A 17,154-nucleotide genomic window follows, 5' to 3' on the forward strand; every position below is an offset into this window, starting at 1 on the left:
CACATTTAACTTGTTAACAAAAATGTCTCTTTCATAAATAAATAAATATAAATATATATATAAATGAGGTAGATCCCCTCGAGTTGGTCAATTGAAAAGTAGCTCGCCTGCAGAAAAAGTGTGGGCACCCCTGACTTAGAGTATAAAAACTTTTTAGGGCGCAACATAACATTTAGCTTACTGGATAGAGCAACTTCCAGTATTGGAGGTGCAGCTTGTAATCGACATTTATTAACACATAAAAAAGAAAAAGTACCGAAAACTGGCACCGTTAAGTACTAGTACCATTTCCCAGGTTCTGGCAATCGGTACCGTATCAGTTCAAATGCAAACGGTTAAGAGCAAAAGTATTTAAATGGATGGGAGAATACTTGGAAGGCCAAATGTGACAGGGAATGACATATTTAAGTGGAGGAGCAGAATGCTGCAATTGTGAAACTCTTTCCTCACTGGGAGAAAAGGACCCTTGATGATTAAAGGTTATTGTAAACTTTAAGTGGGTTTCCTCACCAAACACCCTGAGGTGAGTCTTTTCATCGCTGTAGCCTGCATTTAATGCGTTCACCGAGCAGAAGAACTCCCTCTCGTCTGAAAGCTGGACCTTCTGGATGGTGAGGAGGGTTTCTTGCTGGTCCGAGGTCACCTGGATGCGGCCGCTGTACTCTGTGTCGTCGTCCACGGATATGTTCTTGCCGTCGCTGTAGATGATCCGGGTCCGCGAGTTCCTTTCTTGGTCGTGCTGGATAGAGAGGTAAGGATTTGGAAGGCAGATGTAAAATATCCGCATTATGAAAATATGACTCACTACGTTGTGGTCACACTAAGTGAGGCAAATGCACATGTGGACTCACCACAAAGTACTGGATAGAGATCTGGCTGGGCGAGCCAGTGATATTGTACTGGCACGGGATCTCGGCCGAGTCGCCCAGGTACACCTCGACACTCTCAGGCATAGTCCCGTCCACCTCGGCCCACACTGCAACACATGAACACACGAAACTAAATTCATGAGGCAAAACAATTCCATCTGCGACCAATAGTTGAATTCCTAATACGCAAGCTAACCCTAAATCTACGTTGTCTTTGGCACGAGACGGACGGGAACAGAAGAGGAAGAAAGTCCACATGGCGGGCTTCTTTGTCTCCCTTCCGCCTCGCGAACTGACACATCTTGGCCAGAAAAGCAGTTTCCTGGGCATCATCGCGGGGAATTTAGGCACACAAGAAAGAGAGACGAGTCGCCAGGCTGATTTCCTGAGCCAACTTGTTCTGCAGCCATGTTGGACTTGGCTGCTCTCTTCTTTCGCAGTGAGAAAGAAAACATTTTGGCACAGTGTTCTGTTTAATCTGGCGTGGAGTGGTTTTGCGAGACGGCGGAGGATACTCTTGTTCTCCACTTACACGGTCAGAAATAACTCAAGTCATGTGTTTCCACAAACCGCCATGTTTTAGTTATTTTTTTATTTATTTGTTTTAACATTTGTTTGGGTGATATTTGCTCGCAGTGAAAGGAGATCCTAACTATGGGGTGCTGTTGTGTTGTGTGGTGTTCAAACTGGACCAGTGGTTCTTAAAGGGGAACATTATCACCAGACCTATGTAAGCGTCAATATATACCTTGATGGTGCAGAAAAAAGACCATATATTTTTTTAACCGATTTCCGAACTCTAAATGGGTGAAATTTGGCGAATTAAACGCCTTTCTGTTTATCACGATGACGTCAGAATGTGACGTCGCCGAGGTAACACAGCCGCCATTTTCATTTTCAACACATTGTAAACATTGGGTCTCAGCTCTGGTTTTTTCCGTTTTTTCGACTATTTTTGGGAACCTTGGAGACATCATGCCTCGTCGGTGTGTTGTCGGAGGGTGTAACAACACTAACTGGGAGGGATTCAAGTTGCACCACTGGCCCGAAGATGCCAAAGTGTCGGCCGCCAGACCCCCATTGAATGGGCCAGAGTGTCTCCATATTTTATCGCCGATGCTAAGACAGACATGGCACAGAGATTTATGGATAACCTGCAGATGCATTGGCAACGATTAAGGCAACGAAATCACAAAAGTGAATTTTGTTGATGTTGTTGACTTATGTGCTAATCAGACATATTTGGTTGCGGCGTGACTGCCAGCTAATCGATGCTAACATGCTACGCTAATCGACGCTAACATGCTATTTACTGGCGGTGCTAAAGCAGACATGGCACATAGATGTATGGATAACCTGCAGATGCATTTGCAACGATATTCGACGAAATCACAAAGGTGAGTGTTGTTAATGTTGACTGCCAGCTAATCGATGCTAACATGCTACGCTAATCGACGCTAACATGCTATTTACTGGCGGTGCTAAGGCAGACATGGCACAGAGATGTATGGATAACCTGCAAATGCATTTGCAACGATAGTCAACGAAATCACAAAGGTGAGTTTTGTTGATGTTGACTGCCAGCTAATCGATGCTAACATGCTATGCTAATCGACGCTAACATGCTATTTACTGGCGCTGCTAAAGCAGAAATGGCACAGAGATGTATGGATAACCTGCAGATGCATTTGCAACGATAGTCGACGAAATCACAAAGGTGAGTGTTGTTAATGTTGACTGCCAGCTAATCGATGCTAACATGCTACGCTAATCGACGCTAACATGCTATTTACTGGCGGTGCTAAAGCAGACATGGCACAGAGATGTATGGATAACCTGCAGATGCATTTGCAACGATAGTCGACGAAATCACAAAGGTGAGTTTTGTTGATGTTGTCTGCCAGCTAATCGATGCTAACATGCTACGCTAATCGACGCTAACATGCTATTTACTGGCGCTGCTAAAGCAGACATGGCACAGAGATGTATGGATAACCTGCAGATGCATTTGCAACGATAGTCAACGAAATCACAAAGGTGAGTGTTGTTGATGTTGACTGCCAGCTAATCGATGCTAACATGCTACGCTAATTGATGCTAACATGCTATTTACCGGCGATGCTAAGGCAGACATGGCACAGAGATGTATGGATAACCTGCAAATGCATTTGCAACGATAGTCAACGAAATCACAAAGGTGAGTTTTGTTGATGTTGTCTGCCAGCTAATCGAAGCTAACATGCTACGCTAATCGATGCAAACATGCTATTTACCGGCGGTGCTAAAGCAGACATGGTACTGAGATGTATGGATAACCTGCAGATGCCTTTGCAACTAAATAACGTTTCCTTCCACCCACATTTAATGCGAAACAAACACTTACCAATCGACAGATTTAAGTTGTTGCAGTGTCACGAGATGCAAAAGTCCTGATCGTTTGCTCCGCACATTTTACCGGCGATGCTAACGCAGCTATTCGGTCATGCAATGGCTATGAATAGCGTCAATAGCTATTCGCTCAATAGCTTCAGTTTCTTCTTCAATACTTTCATACTCCAACCATCTGTTTCAATACATGCGTAATCTGTTGAATCGCTTAAGTCGTTGAAATCCGAGTCTGAATCCGAGCTAATGTCGCTATATCTTGCTGTGGTATTCTCATTGTTTGTTTACATTGGCAGCACTGTGTGACGTCACAGGGAAATGGATAGTGGTTTCGAAGATAGCGAAAATAAGGCACTTTAAAGCTTTATTTAGGGATATTCCGAGACCGGTAAAATTTTGAAAAAAACTTCAAAAAATACAACAAACCACTGGGAACAGATTTTTATTGTTTTTAACCCTTTTGAAATTGTGATAATGTTTCCCTTTAACCTTGTTGGAGGTACCGAACCCCACCAGTTTGATATGTGCATTCACCGAACCCTTCTTTAGTGTAAAAATAAAATGTTGTTTTTTTTCAAATTCAAGACAAAGTTATACTTTTTTGGTAACACTTTAGTATGGGGAACATATTCTAAGTAACAAAGACTTAATTTAGAGTCATTTGGACACTAGGAAAACATATTCTAAATAATAAAGACTTAATTTAGAGTTATTTGGTTAGGGTTATAATAAGGCCATGCCGAATAAGGCATTAATAAGTACTTAATGACTAGTTAAGAGCCAATATGTTACTAATTTGCATGTTAATAAGCAACTAATTAATGGTGAATATGTTCCCCATACTGGAGGAGTTCAAGTAGCTAAGAGTCTTGTTCACGAGTGAGGGAAGAGTGGATCGTGAGATCGACAGGCGGATCGTTGCGGCGTCTTCAGTAATGCGGACGTTGTACCGATCCGTTGTGGTGAAGAAGGAGCTGAGCCGGAAGGCAAAGCTCTCAATTTACCGGTCCATCTACGTTCCCATCCTCACCTATGGTCATGAGCTTTGGGTCATGACCGAAAGGATAAGATCACGGGTACAAGCGGCCGAAATGAGTTTCCTCCGCCGTGTGGCGGGGCTCTCCCTTAGAGATAGGGTGAGAAGCTCTGCCATCCGGGAGGAACTCAAAGTAAAGCCACTGCTCCTTCACATCGAGAGGAGCCAGATGAGGTGGTTCGGGCATCTGGTCAGGATGCAACCCGAACGCCTCCCTAGGGAGGTGTTTAGGGCACGTCCAACCGGTAGGAGGCCACGGGGAAGACCCAGGACACGTTGGGAAGACTATGTCTCCCGGCTGGCCTGGGAACGCCTCGGGATCCCCCGGGAAGAGCTAGACGAAGTGGCTGGGGAGAGGGAAGTCTGGGCTTCCCTGCTTAGGCTGTTGCCCCCGCGACCCAACCTCGGATAAGCGGAAGAAGATGGATGGATGGATGTTCCCCATACTAAAGTGTTACCATGTTTTTATTTCCTGGTGCACATGAACATCACCTGTTCAAACAACAAAACCAACACAGTGCATAAACTCACAACAAATGACACACTTGCAAATCAGTCGGCTGTTGCCGTATCAGTAATACGCCGATAGGGAGAGTCGGGTGTTTTTGAAGTGAATTAGTGAAGTGAATTATATTTATATAGCACTTTTCTCTCATTACTCAAAGCACTTTTACATAGTGAAACCCAATATCTATTATCACCTTCGTCTTTTAGTAAAGGTTAAACCGTTTTTATCTTTGAACCTTTTTGAACAAGTCGTGCATTTTTTTATTTCAAGTCACCTGGACTACTGCAATGCACTTTATGCTGGCATTAGCCAAAAAGCTCTCTCCCGGTTGCAGTTAGTCCAGAACGCGGCAGCAGAGACTTTTAACAGGGGCCAGGAAACGCCAGCATATAACCCCAATTCTTCAGAGTTTGCACTGGCTCCCTGTTCATTTTAGAATTGATTTTAAAACATTGCTGTTTTGTTTTTAAATCTTTACATGGACTGGCACCTCAGTATATCTCGGCCCTCATCCAAATTTACATTCCTGCGCGCGCTCTGAGGTCTGAGAGCCAGTTCCAGCTCGTGGTGCTCAAGACCAGACTTAAGACCAGGGGAGACAGGGCCTTCTCTGTGGTCGGCCCTAAGCTCTGGAACACTCTGCCCCTCCATGTTCAAACTGCTTCCACAGTGGAGTGTTTTAAGTCTCGTCTTAAGACCCACTTTTATTCTTTGGCTTTTAACACTACGTGAGTTGTGTGGTCCTCTGTTCTCTGTTGTCCTCTGTGTTTTTTATACACTTTGATTTCTATTTTACTGTTTTAATTGATTTCACCCTATAAAATAGTTTTTAATCATATTCCGCCCGATTGTAGCTGAGATAGGCGCCAGCGCCCCCCGCGACCCCAAAAGGGAATAAGCGGTAGGAAATGGATGGATGGATGGATTTTTATATTGGGCTTCACGGTGGCAGAGGGGTTAGTGCGTCTGCCTCACAATACGAAGGTCCTGCAGTCCTGGGTTCAAATCCAGGCTCGGGATCTTTCTGTGTGGAGTTTGCATGTTCTCCCCGTGAATGCGTGGGTTCCCTCCGGGTACTCCGGCTTCCTCCCACTTCCAAAGACATGCACCTGGGGATAGGTTGATTGGCAACACTAAATTGGCCCTAGTGTGTGAATGTGAGTGTGAATGTTGTCTGTCTATCTGTGTTGGCCCTGCGATGAGGTGGCGACTTGTCCAGGGTGTACCCCGCCTTCCGCCCGATTGTAGCTGAGATAGGCGCCAGCGCCCCCCGCGACCCCAAAAGGGAATAAGCGGTAGAAAATGGATGGATGGATATTTTTATATTGGTTTTATATTTATTTATTTTTTGTTTTTATTCAGTCATTGGTGGAACATAATATTGTTTTTTAATATTGTTTTTAACGTGGCTGTGCAGCACTTTGGAAACGTTTTTGTTGTTTAAATGTGCTATATAAATAAAGTGCATTGGATTGATTGGATCTAAGTTACATTTAAACCAGTGTGGGTGGCACTGGGAGCAGGTGGGTAAAGTGTCTTGCCCAAGGACACAACGGCAGTGACTAGGATGGCGGAAGCGGGGATCGAACCTGGAACCCTCACGTTGGTTGGCACGGCCACTGTACCAACCGAGCTATACCGCCCCTCCTGTCCTCCTTGACCTCCGCCGAACCCCTGAGGCCAACTCACCGAACCACTAGGGTTCGATCGAATCCAGGTTAAAAACCACTGAACTAGACATTAAAAATGTTAGCTGTATATGTCAGTTGTGATTGTGGACAATTTCTATACAGTGTCAAGACGTGGCCTTTGGTGAGGTTTGTTTTCCCGTGGTGCAAAGCGACTGGACCGGACACGACGTGAAGGTAATGACATATTTTAATCCAAACACTCAAAGTACTACAAAAACAAAGGGCGCGCACAAGGCGGGGAACAAACTTAACGCAGGAACAAAACTAACACATGAACAGACTTAAAGACATGAAACAAAACTACACTTACTGTGACGTGAAAAGCATGAAACTATGGCAAGGAGTGAGCAATTAGAAGTGTCAGGAGTGTGTAGAGCAGGGGTGTCTGAAGTGCCATTTGCGGCCCACAGTTAATTGTTTAGTGGCCCGCCACACATTCGGGAAATGCTATTGCAAAAATAAATTAAAAAAAACACAAAAAAAAGTAGAATGAGGTGAAATTTAACAGGGAAAGGTTGCAATGTTGACACAAAGCTGCCATGCAGGCTGTTTGTTTTTCTTTTGTCTTTCTTTATTTTGCTCTTATTGCCAATGCTAAAAAAAAAAAGGTTTAACTTTTTTTTTTTTTTTTTACAATGAATTATTGACCTATTTAAGGCTACAATTACTTCAAATATTTCACTTTATAATGTTTTATGTGGAAAATATGTGAATACAATGTGTGGTTGCCATATAAAAACAGTGTATTCTTTGACAAGAGCATAAAACCCACAAAATAATAGTTCAAATGTAAAATCCACAGATATAGCTGAAGTTAAGTGTTGAAAGTAAAACTAATAATAATAAAAATGCATCACTTTATGAGTGAGGGACCTTTTGGATTCCAAGATATTTAGTGGGATTTTATTTATTTTTAATACATTTAAATCAATGGTGTCCTGTATTATTGATCTTATTAGGGCTCCAATTACTTCAGATCAAACATTGCTTTCTGAATGTTTAGGGCAATGGGGGAAATACTGCATATTTCAGTTTTACCTTCCGCCCGATTGTAGCTGAGATAGGCGCCAGCGCCCCCCGTGACCCCGAAAGGGAATAAGCGGTAGTAAATGGATGGATGATATATAAAAAAAAAAGTTGTCTTTGACTGGAAAGGCATAAAACCTTTTTTTTTTTTTTTTTTTTTACTTTATATCAACCTGAAGTTGATATAGGGATTTACTGTAAGCGTTACATAAAAAATCAAAATAACAATTTGACTTATTTTTAACATGTTAATGACGGAGACCCTCTATGGTCCCTGGGAGTCCTAAAGGTAAAAAATAAAGAATCCATATATGTTGTTATGGTTTGGAAATGAAAAATATCAAAACGCTCCCCGCATGTTTTAATTTTTCCGTGTGTGGCCCTCAGTGGAAAAAGTTTGGACACCCCTGGTGTAGAGGGTGATGCACAGACTGACTGGCAACTACAGGCTTAAAAGGTGATGTGGTGATTGACAACAGGTGCATGAGTCCAAGTGAATCAGGTGCGTGACATGAGGACAGGTGAAAACTAATGAGTTGTTATGGTGACAAAAAAAACAAGAGTGCACAATGAGTCTAAAACCAAACAGAACGTGACCACAAAACATGACATACAGTGGTACGACACACTCGTATTATTCAGTTTTTGAAAAATGTTGGTCCTGGTTTGCGTATGTTTTCTTGTTTATCAATGTTACGGTACACAGCTAGTAACGAACTGGTCTCTTTGCCCGTGTATCCGTCTGAGTTTAGTCCTTATTTGAAGGGACAATGCACAGAAACATTAAACTCAAAAACAGATATGTTCTGTACCAGATTATAGCTAAATAGCTCATTTCCATCTGCTGTCCCTGGCTACCTAAATTAAAGGGATACAAAAATCATGCAATAAAATTATGACAATAAAATCATCCCATAGCATGTGATCAAATGAAGAAAAATTAATAACTGTGGATTCAAGCACCAAACAAAGGATGGGGACTCAAAATACTACACGGTCTAGCTCCATCCTATCTTGCCGATTGTATTGTACCATATGTCCCGGCAAGAAATCTGCGTTCAAAGGACTCCGGCTTTTTAGTGATTCCCAAAGCCCAAAAAAAGTCTGCGGGCTATAGAGCGTTTTCCGTTCGGGCTCCAGTACTCTGGAATGCCCTCCCGGTAACAGTTCGAGATGCCACCTCAGTAGAAGCATTTAAGTCTCACCTTAAAACTCATTTGTATACTCTAGCCTTTAAATAGACTCCCTTTTTAGACCAGTTGATCTGCTGTTTCTTTTCTTTTTCTTCTATGTCCCACTCTCCCCTGTGGTGGGGGTCCGGTCCGATCCGGTGGCCATGTACTGCTTGCCTGTGTATCGGCTGGGGACATCTCTGCGCTGCTGATCCGCCTCCGCTTGGGATGGTTTCCTGCTGGCTCCGCTGTGAACGGGACTCTCGCTGCTGTATTGGATCCGCTTTGGACTGGACTCTCGCGACTGTGTTGGATCCATTGTGGATTGAACTTTCACAGTATCATGTTAGACCCGCTCGACATCCATTGCTTTCCTCCTCTCTAAGGTTCTCATAGTCATTATTGTCACCGACGTCCCACTGGGTCATTATTGTCACCGATGTCCCACTGGGTGTGAGTTTTCCTTGCCCTTATGTGGGCCTACCGAGGATGTCGTGGTGGTTTGTGCAGCCCTTTGAGACACTAGTGATTTAGGGCTATATAAGTAAACATTGATTGATTGATTGATTGATTGACTCTCAGTGTTGGTGAAGAATGGATATTGGTCGTTTGTTAATCATTGTCATTACTAAATACTACACACAAACAGTGTAGTAGGGCTGGGTGATATGGCTGAAAACTTGTATCACGATATACAGTGCATCCGCAAAGTATTCACATTCACTTTTCCAACATTTTGTTATGTTATAGCACGGGTGTCAAACTCTTACCCGCCGTGGGCAATATCAAATTAACATTAGAGCTGGTCTGACGGTATTATACAGCGGCGGTGCCACTGTAACACAGCATTCACCGCTAATACTCGTACTTGCCAACCTTCCCGATTTTCGAAAGTCTCCCGGGACAACCATTCTCCTGAATTTCTCCCGATTTCCACCCGGACAACAATATTGGGGGCGTGTCTTAAAGGCACTGCCTTTAGCGTCCTCCACAACCTGTCATCACGTCTGCTTTTCCTCCATACAAACAGCGTGCCGGCCCCTGTCACATGATATATGCCGCTTCTACACACACATAATTGGATGCAAGGCATATCTGATCAACAGCCATACAGGTCACACTATGTGTGACCTGTATGGCTGTCATAACTACCTCACCGACAGGCCACAGTACGTCAGACTGAAGGACATCACGTCTGACACTGTGATCAGCAGCACCGGAGCACCGCAGGGAACGGTGCTGGCCCCTCTTCTCTTCACCCTGTACACCGCTGACTTCTGCTACAACTCAGAGCTGTGTCACATCCAGAAGTACGCGGATGACACAGCCATCGTCGGGTGCATCAGGGACGGCAGAGAGGAGGAGTTTCGGAACCTGGTGAGGGACTTTGTTGTCTGGTGCCACACGAACCTCTTGCAGCTCAATCCGTCAAAGACCAAGGAACTGGTCATTGACTTTGGGAGGTCGAGTCCACGGTCACAACCTATTGTGATCGAGGGGGTTGAGGTACAGACCGTGGACTCATTCAAGTACCTCGGGGTTTGGGTGGACAATAAGCTGGACTGGACTGTTAACACGGACCACCAGTACAAGAAAGGACAGAGCAGGCTGTACTTCCTCAGGAGACTGCACTCCTTCAACATTTGTAGAAAACTCCTGTGGATGTACTACCAGTCTGTGGTTGCCAGTGTTCTGTTCTACATGGTAGTGTGCTGGGGGGGCAGTACATCTAAGAAGGAAAGCTCCAGACTTGAGAAACTGATCAGGCGGGCCGGTTCTACAATCGGAATGAAACTGGACTCACTGGTGACGGTGGCAGAGAAGAGGACTGTGGACAAACTAGTGAGCATCCTGGATGATGCCAGTCACCCTCTGCATACAGTTATCAGTAGCCAGAGGAGCCTGTTCAGTTCTAGACTGCTTCATCCCAAGTGCAGGACTAATAGACTCAAGAACTCTTTTGTCCCACACGCCATTAGACTGTACAACTCCTCTCTGGGGCGGGGCACGGGGGGTACTAGGATGACAGGGGATGCAAAACATTAACAGTGCAATACGTTTTCATAACATGGTCACTACTGCCTACTTTGTCTTGTTATATTCTTATTTTACTGTTATATTGTTATTCCCATGGTTTTTATTCTTTTTGTAATATTTCTCTATTTTGTTTCCTTTTAAACCCCCATTATTTACTTTTTACTTTTTTCTTTAAATTGATCTCAACTCTGTACACTGCTGCTGGAATTTTAATTTTCCTGAAGGAACTCTCCTGAAGGAATCAATAAAGTACTATCTATCTATCTATCTATCTATCTATGTTACAAATATGCACCACACTGTGAAACCACACCAAACAAGAATGACAAACACATTTCGGGAGAACATCCGCACCGTAACACAACAGAACAAATAACCAGAACCCATTGCAGCACTAACTCTTCCGGGACGCTACAATATACACCCCCCGCTACCACCAAACCCCACCCACTTGAGCCCCGACATTAATGAACTAGCATCCCAGAAAATATGCCAGGTATCTGGCTCGGGCACATCAGATTAGATCAGTGTGTCGCAAACTGAGCAGTAAAAAGGCCTGAATGGTAGATTTATTCATTGTTATTTTATTTTCAAATGTATTAGCCTGTGGAAAAAGGTAATGTTGATATTTACCTCAGAAGGCTGCAAATAAAAAAGAGGCATTCAATTTTTTATTTAATACACCATTGATGTTTTTCGTTGGTTTTTTGAAAGTTGATTTTGCACTATTAAGTTATATAAGCGTTGCTTGTTCTATATTCAGTGTTAAAGCAAATCAGTGTAGCAAACTGAGCAATAATTACCGTTTTGTTCCTGCACTTTCTCTTGCTACTTCAAGGCTTGAATGTTTGATTCATTCATTAATATTTTATTTTCAAATTTATTATTAGCCTGTGGAAAAAGTTTATTTTGATATTTACCTCAGAAAGCTGCAAATAGAAAATAGGCATTCAATTTTTATTTAAACTTTATTTGATATGCCATTGATATTTTTGAATTATTATTATTATTATTAGAAACTCAATTTTGCATGTCACTATAAAGTTATATAAGCCTTGATTGTTCAATATTCAATGCGAAACCTCTGCCTCTGATTGATTTAAAACCAGCTTATGTGTCATCAAAAGAACCTGGGGGGGTGGGGTGACCGGCGGAAGAACTGGTCCAACGCAACAGTCCCTATTAAAGGCCTACTGAAATGAGATTTTCTTATTCAAATGGAAATAGCAGGTCCATTCTATGTGTCATACTTGATCATTTCGCTATATAGCCATATTTTTGCTGAAAAGATTTAGTAGAGAACATCCACGATAAAGTTTGCAACTTTTGGTTGCTAATAGAAAAGCCCTGCCTTTACCGGACGTATGTGCGCGTGACGTCACAAGTTGCAGGGCTTCACACATATTCACATTGTTTTTAATGGGAGCCACCAGCAGTAAGAGATATTCGGACCGAGAAAACGACAATTTCCCCATTAATTTGAGCGAGGATGAAAGATTTGTGTATTAGGATATTGATAGCGAAGGACTCGAAAAAAAAGAAAAAAAAAGGCGATCGCATTGGGATGGATTCAGATGTTTTTAGACACACATTTGCTAGGATAATTCTGGGAAATCCCTTATTTTCCTATTGTGTTGCTAGTGTTTTAGTGAGTTTAATAGTACCTGATAGTCGGAGGGGTGTGTCCACGGGTGTCTTGAGGCCAGTGTCTCAGGGAAGTCGACGGCAGCTGTATGGACGGCGCAAGCTCAGCTAATCTCCGGTAAGAGGCGACTTTTTACCACAATTTGCTCACCGAAAACTGCTGGTTGACATTTGGTCGGGATCCATGTCCGCTTGACCGCTCTGATCCATAGTAAAGTTTAACCTCCGGGAATTTTAAACAAGGAATCACCGTGTGTTTTTGTGGCTAAAGGCTAAAGCTTCCCAACTCCATCTTCCTACTTTGACTTCTCCAATATAAATTGAACAAATTGCAAAAGATTCAGCAACACAGATGTCCAAAATACTGTGTAATTATGCGGTTAAAGCAGACGACTTTTAGCCGCGAGTGGTGCAGCGGGAATATCTCCTTACAGTCCGTCATGCGTCATTCAACAATAATCTCCGTGGGGAAATTTAAAATTGCAATCTAGTCAACTAAAAAGGCCGTATTGGCATGTGTTGCAATGTTAATATTTCATCATTAATATATAAACTATCTAACTATCTATCTATATAAACTATCAGACTGCGTGGTCGGTAGTAGTGGCTTTCAGTAGGCCTTTAAAAGGTTAATTTGTTCAACCTTGGCCCGTGGCTTTGTTCTGTTTTAAATTTTGGCCCACTCTGTATTTGAGTTTGACACCCCTGTGTTATAGCCTTATTCCAAAATGGAATAAATTATTTTTTCTCCTCAAAGAATTCTACAGAAAATACCCCATAATTTCGATGTGAAAATGTTTTTTTTTATTAATTTGCTAATTAAAAAAATGTAAACTCAAAAATCACATGTACATAAGTATTCCCAGCCTTTGATCAATACTTTTTTGATGCACCTTTGGCAGCAATTTCACTCTCAAGTTTTTTTGAATACGATTGCACAAGCTTGACACACCTGTCTTTGGCATTTTCGCCCATTCCTTTTTTTGCAGCACCTCTCAAGCTACTTCTGAGTGGATAGGAAGCATTAGTTTTGATCTAGGATGTCTCTGTACATCGGCTTCACGGTGGAAGAGGGGTTAGTGCGTCTGCCTCACAATACGAAGGTCCTGCAGTCCTGGGTTCAAATCCAGGCTCGGGATCTTTCTGTGTGGAGTTTGCATGTTCTCCCCGTGAATGCGTGGGTTCCCTCCGGGTACTCCGGCTTCCTCCCACTTCCAAAGACATGCACCTGTGGATAGGTTGATTGGCAACACTAAAATTGGCCCTAGTGTGTGAATGTGAGTGTGAATGTTGTCTGTCTATCTGTGTTGGCCCTGCGATGAGGTGGCGACTTGTCCAGGGTGTACCCCGCCTTCCGCCCGATTGTAGCTGAGATAGGCGCCAGCGCCCCCCCGTGACCCCAAAAGGGATTAAGCGGTAGAAAATGGATGGATGGATGGATGGATGGATATATACATATATATATATATATATATATATATTAGGGGTGTAACGGTACGTGTATTTGTATTGAACCGTTTCGGTATGGGGCTTTCGGTTCGGTTCGGAGGTGTACCGAACGACACAGACATATTAAGTAGCGCACCGCATGTTTTGTAAACAATGCACACCAAGGCACCATTAATTGATTTACGTGGACCCCGACTTAAACAAGTTGAAAAACTTATTCGGGTGTTACCATTTAGTGCTCAATTGTACGGAATATGTACTGTACTGTGCAATCTACTAATAAAAGTTTCAATCAATCAAAAAAAACAACAATACTGTCTATCTGTGTTGGCCCTGTGATGAGGTGGCGACTTGTCCAGGGTGTACCCCGGCTTCTCCCCGATTGTAGCTGAGATAGGCGCCAGCGCCCCCCGCGACCCCAAAAGGGAATAAGCGGTAGAAAATGGATGGATGGGTCTTTGTACATCGCTGCATTCATCTTAAGTCTAGTCAGGGAGGTCACCAAGATTCTGATGGCCACTCTCTCCGAGCTACAGCATTCCTCTGCAGAGAGAGAACCTTCCAGAAAGACAACCATCTCTACAGCAAACCATCAATCAGGCCTGTATGGTAAAGTGGCCAGATGGAAGCCATTTCTTAATGAAAAATGCCAAAATTCACCTAAAAGACTCTCAGACTATGAGAAACCAAATGATCTGGTCTGATTAAACAAAGCTTGAACTTTTTCATGTGAATGTCATGTTTGGGGAAATTCGGGCACCGCTCATCACCAAACAGATACCATCCCTTGGGTGCAGCATGGTGGTGGCAGCATCATGCTGTGCGGATGTTTTTCAGCGGAAAGAACTGGGAGACTAGTCAGGAAGGATGAATGCGACATGAGACATCCTGAATGACAGCCAATGTGTTGCGATCCGTGACTCAGATCTTCACATGTTTATTTTTCCATCTTTGTTTCATTCTCTTCTGACCCACTTACTTCCTGTTTAGTCCGTTACCATGGTTACACATTGATTTCACCTGCTCCTCGTTTTCTACACACACCAGGTTCTCTGTGATTTCTCCCTATATAAGCTTCCCTCTTTTCTTTGTTCGGTCTGGGTCCATAAATTTGCCTTCGAGCAACATTCACGACTGTCTACTACCGTATGTATATTCTCGCTAGCTTTTCACGCTAAGCCTTTGTTTTATTCCAGCTCTCACGCTGATTAATTGTTTTTCCTTTTTTGTGTGCCTTCGTGCCAAGTATAGTTTTTCTGTTTTCTATTCCTAGCTTTTATGCTAGCGCCCTTGGTTTATTTTGTCTGTTAGCTCCAGTGTTTTTGTTCATAGCCTGCTTTTGTTAAGTTTAATAAATCATTTAAACTTACTATTGCTGTGTTCTTGTCGACGCATCCACGGAGGGACAAACCCGGCATTACTATGCCAATCAGTCATTACACAATGCTTCCATTTAAACCTGATGGAACTTGAGAGGTGCTGCAAAGAGGAATGGGCGAAACTGCCAAAGATAGGTGTGCCAAGCTTGTGCAAACGTATTCAAAAAAACTTGAGGCTGTAATTGCTGCCAAAGGTGCATCAACAAAGTATTCAGCAAAGGCTGTGAATACTCATGTACATGTGATTTTTTCGTTTTTTATTTTGAATAAATCTGCTAACATTTAAAATACAAAAACATCTCCTCATTGTCATTATGGGGTATGGTCTGTAGATTTTTGAGGACAAACAAGAATGTATTCCATTTTGGAATAAGGCTGTAATGTAACAAATTGTGGAAAAAGTTAAGTTCTGTAAATACTTTTTGGATGCAGTGCAAGTGTTTTACATCCGTCAATATCGATAATTATTGATATTTTTTATGACCTATCAAATAAGGACCAGGGGAAAAATATATGAAATGTAAAGGTTTTAATTCAAACTTTCCTCTGCTGATAATCCCCTCAGCTATCAAAGCAAAAAGGAAGGGACATGTCAACACAAGCATGGACAACAAACAATGTAAACAAAATACGAAAATCACAAAGAACACTTAAGAAACCTCCTCTTAAGCACCTTCTTGCTGCAGTGGGAGAGTGGCCGTGCGCAACCCGAGGGTCACTGGTTCAAATCCCACCTAGAACCAACCTAGTCACGTCCGTTGTGTCCTGAGCAAGACACTTCACCCTTGCTCCTGATGGGTGCTGGTTGGCGCCTTGCATGGCAGCTCCCACCATCAGTGTGTGAGTGAATGGGTAAATGTGGAAGTAGTGTCAAAGCGCTTTGAGTACCTTGAAGGTAGAAAAGCGCTATACAAGTACAACCCATTTATCATTTATTTATTTATTTAAAATGAAGGTGCAAAAATAAGTAATACGTAAGAAATGCTTAACAAAGTGTAAAAAAAATTGTGCAAAGTGTGAAAATGTAAACATAGCAAAACCTAAGAAGAACTATTTTCTGCAGACATTATGCCAGGAAGTTACAGTTGTGCTCTAAAGGGTGAGCGCGGCTAAGGTGGTGAGGTATGACCGGTCTTGGCGGGGATGAGCGCCTTGCAATATTTACAGTTGGTGTGACAATGGTCTGTTTTTAAAAATCCAATAATTTTTACTTTCTCTTCTCACTTCTTGCAAAAAATGGACTGAGAGACAACAAGGTGGTGCAACCAAACGTTGATAGTTGGTTGCTGAATTTCTTAATAAAGTAAGTATGTATGTATTGATGTGTTTCTATGTGTGTGTGTATGCATCCATCCATCCACCCGTCCATCCATCCATCCATCCATCCATCCATCCATCCATCCATCCATCACCTGATTGGCTGTTAGCGTGTCACTCCCACTAATCAGTGATCACTTCTTGCGATGTTTGGTTACCAGCAAATGAGTGCCTTTGTTCAAGCAACCAACTTTGCTTTCCTTCTTCCGATTTCTTCCAACAAAGAATAAAAAAGGTTTTTGAACATTTTATCAAACATATATATTTTTTTACTGATTTACTCGATTTTGTGACTATTGTGTTATATATTGATTTTGTTTTATCGCATGGACCTATTGTCCTTTGAATGTATGAAGTTTGGCTTGGAGATATGGCCTTTTTTTAATATCTCGATATTTTTTATGCCGTATCGCGATACACGATATATATCTCGATATCTTGCCTTAGCCTTGAATGAACACTTGATGCATATAATCACAGCAGTATGATGATTCTATGTGTCTACATTAAAACATTCTTGTTCATACTGCATTAATATATGCTCACAACTAAGTCAATTGACCAAAACTGTATTTATTAAACAGTTATTAAGCAGTGGCACAAACATTCATATTATTTCAAAACAAAAAGTGCAAAATTGT

General features: G+C 42.4%; 1 protein-coding gene across 4 annotated transcripts in view; it reads right to left on the reverse strand.

The window, feature by feature from the left end:
* mcama (melanoma cell adhesion molecule a) overlaps nt 1–17,154 on the reverse strand; it is a 153,902-nt gene that overhangs the window by 32,773 nt on the left and 103,975 nt on the right. For 2 of the 4 annotated variants that reach the window (XM_061899011.1, XM_061899010.1), the window contains exons 2-3: nt 852–976; nt 511–739 (exon numbers count right to left, since the gene is read on the reverse strand). In XM_061899011.1, the coding sequence (XP_061754995.1) occupies nt 511–739; nt 852–976 (354 nt within the window). Of the gene's footprint in view, nt 1–510; nt 740–851; nt 977–1,065; nt 1,175–15,187; nt 15,228–17,154 lie in introns of those variants that run through there. The other 2 variants (XM_061899012.1, XM_061899013.1) reach the window with 2 other exon arrangements.

The sequence above is a fragment of the Nerophis ophidion genome, linkage group LG04 (genome assembly GCF_033978795.1).
Source record: "Nerophis ophidion isolate RoL-2023_Sa linkage group LG04, RoL_Noph_v1.0, whole genome shotgun sequence".
NCBI lineage: Eukaryota > Metazoa > Chordata > Actinopteri > Syngnathiformes > Syngnathidae > Nerophis > Nerophis ophidion.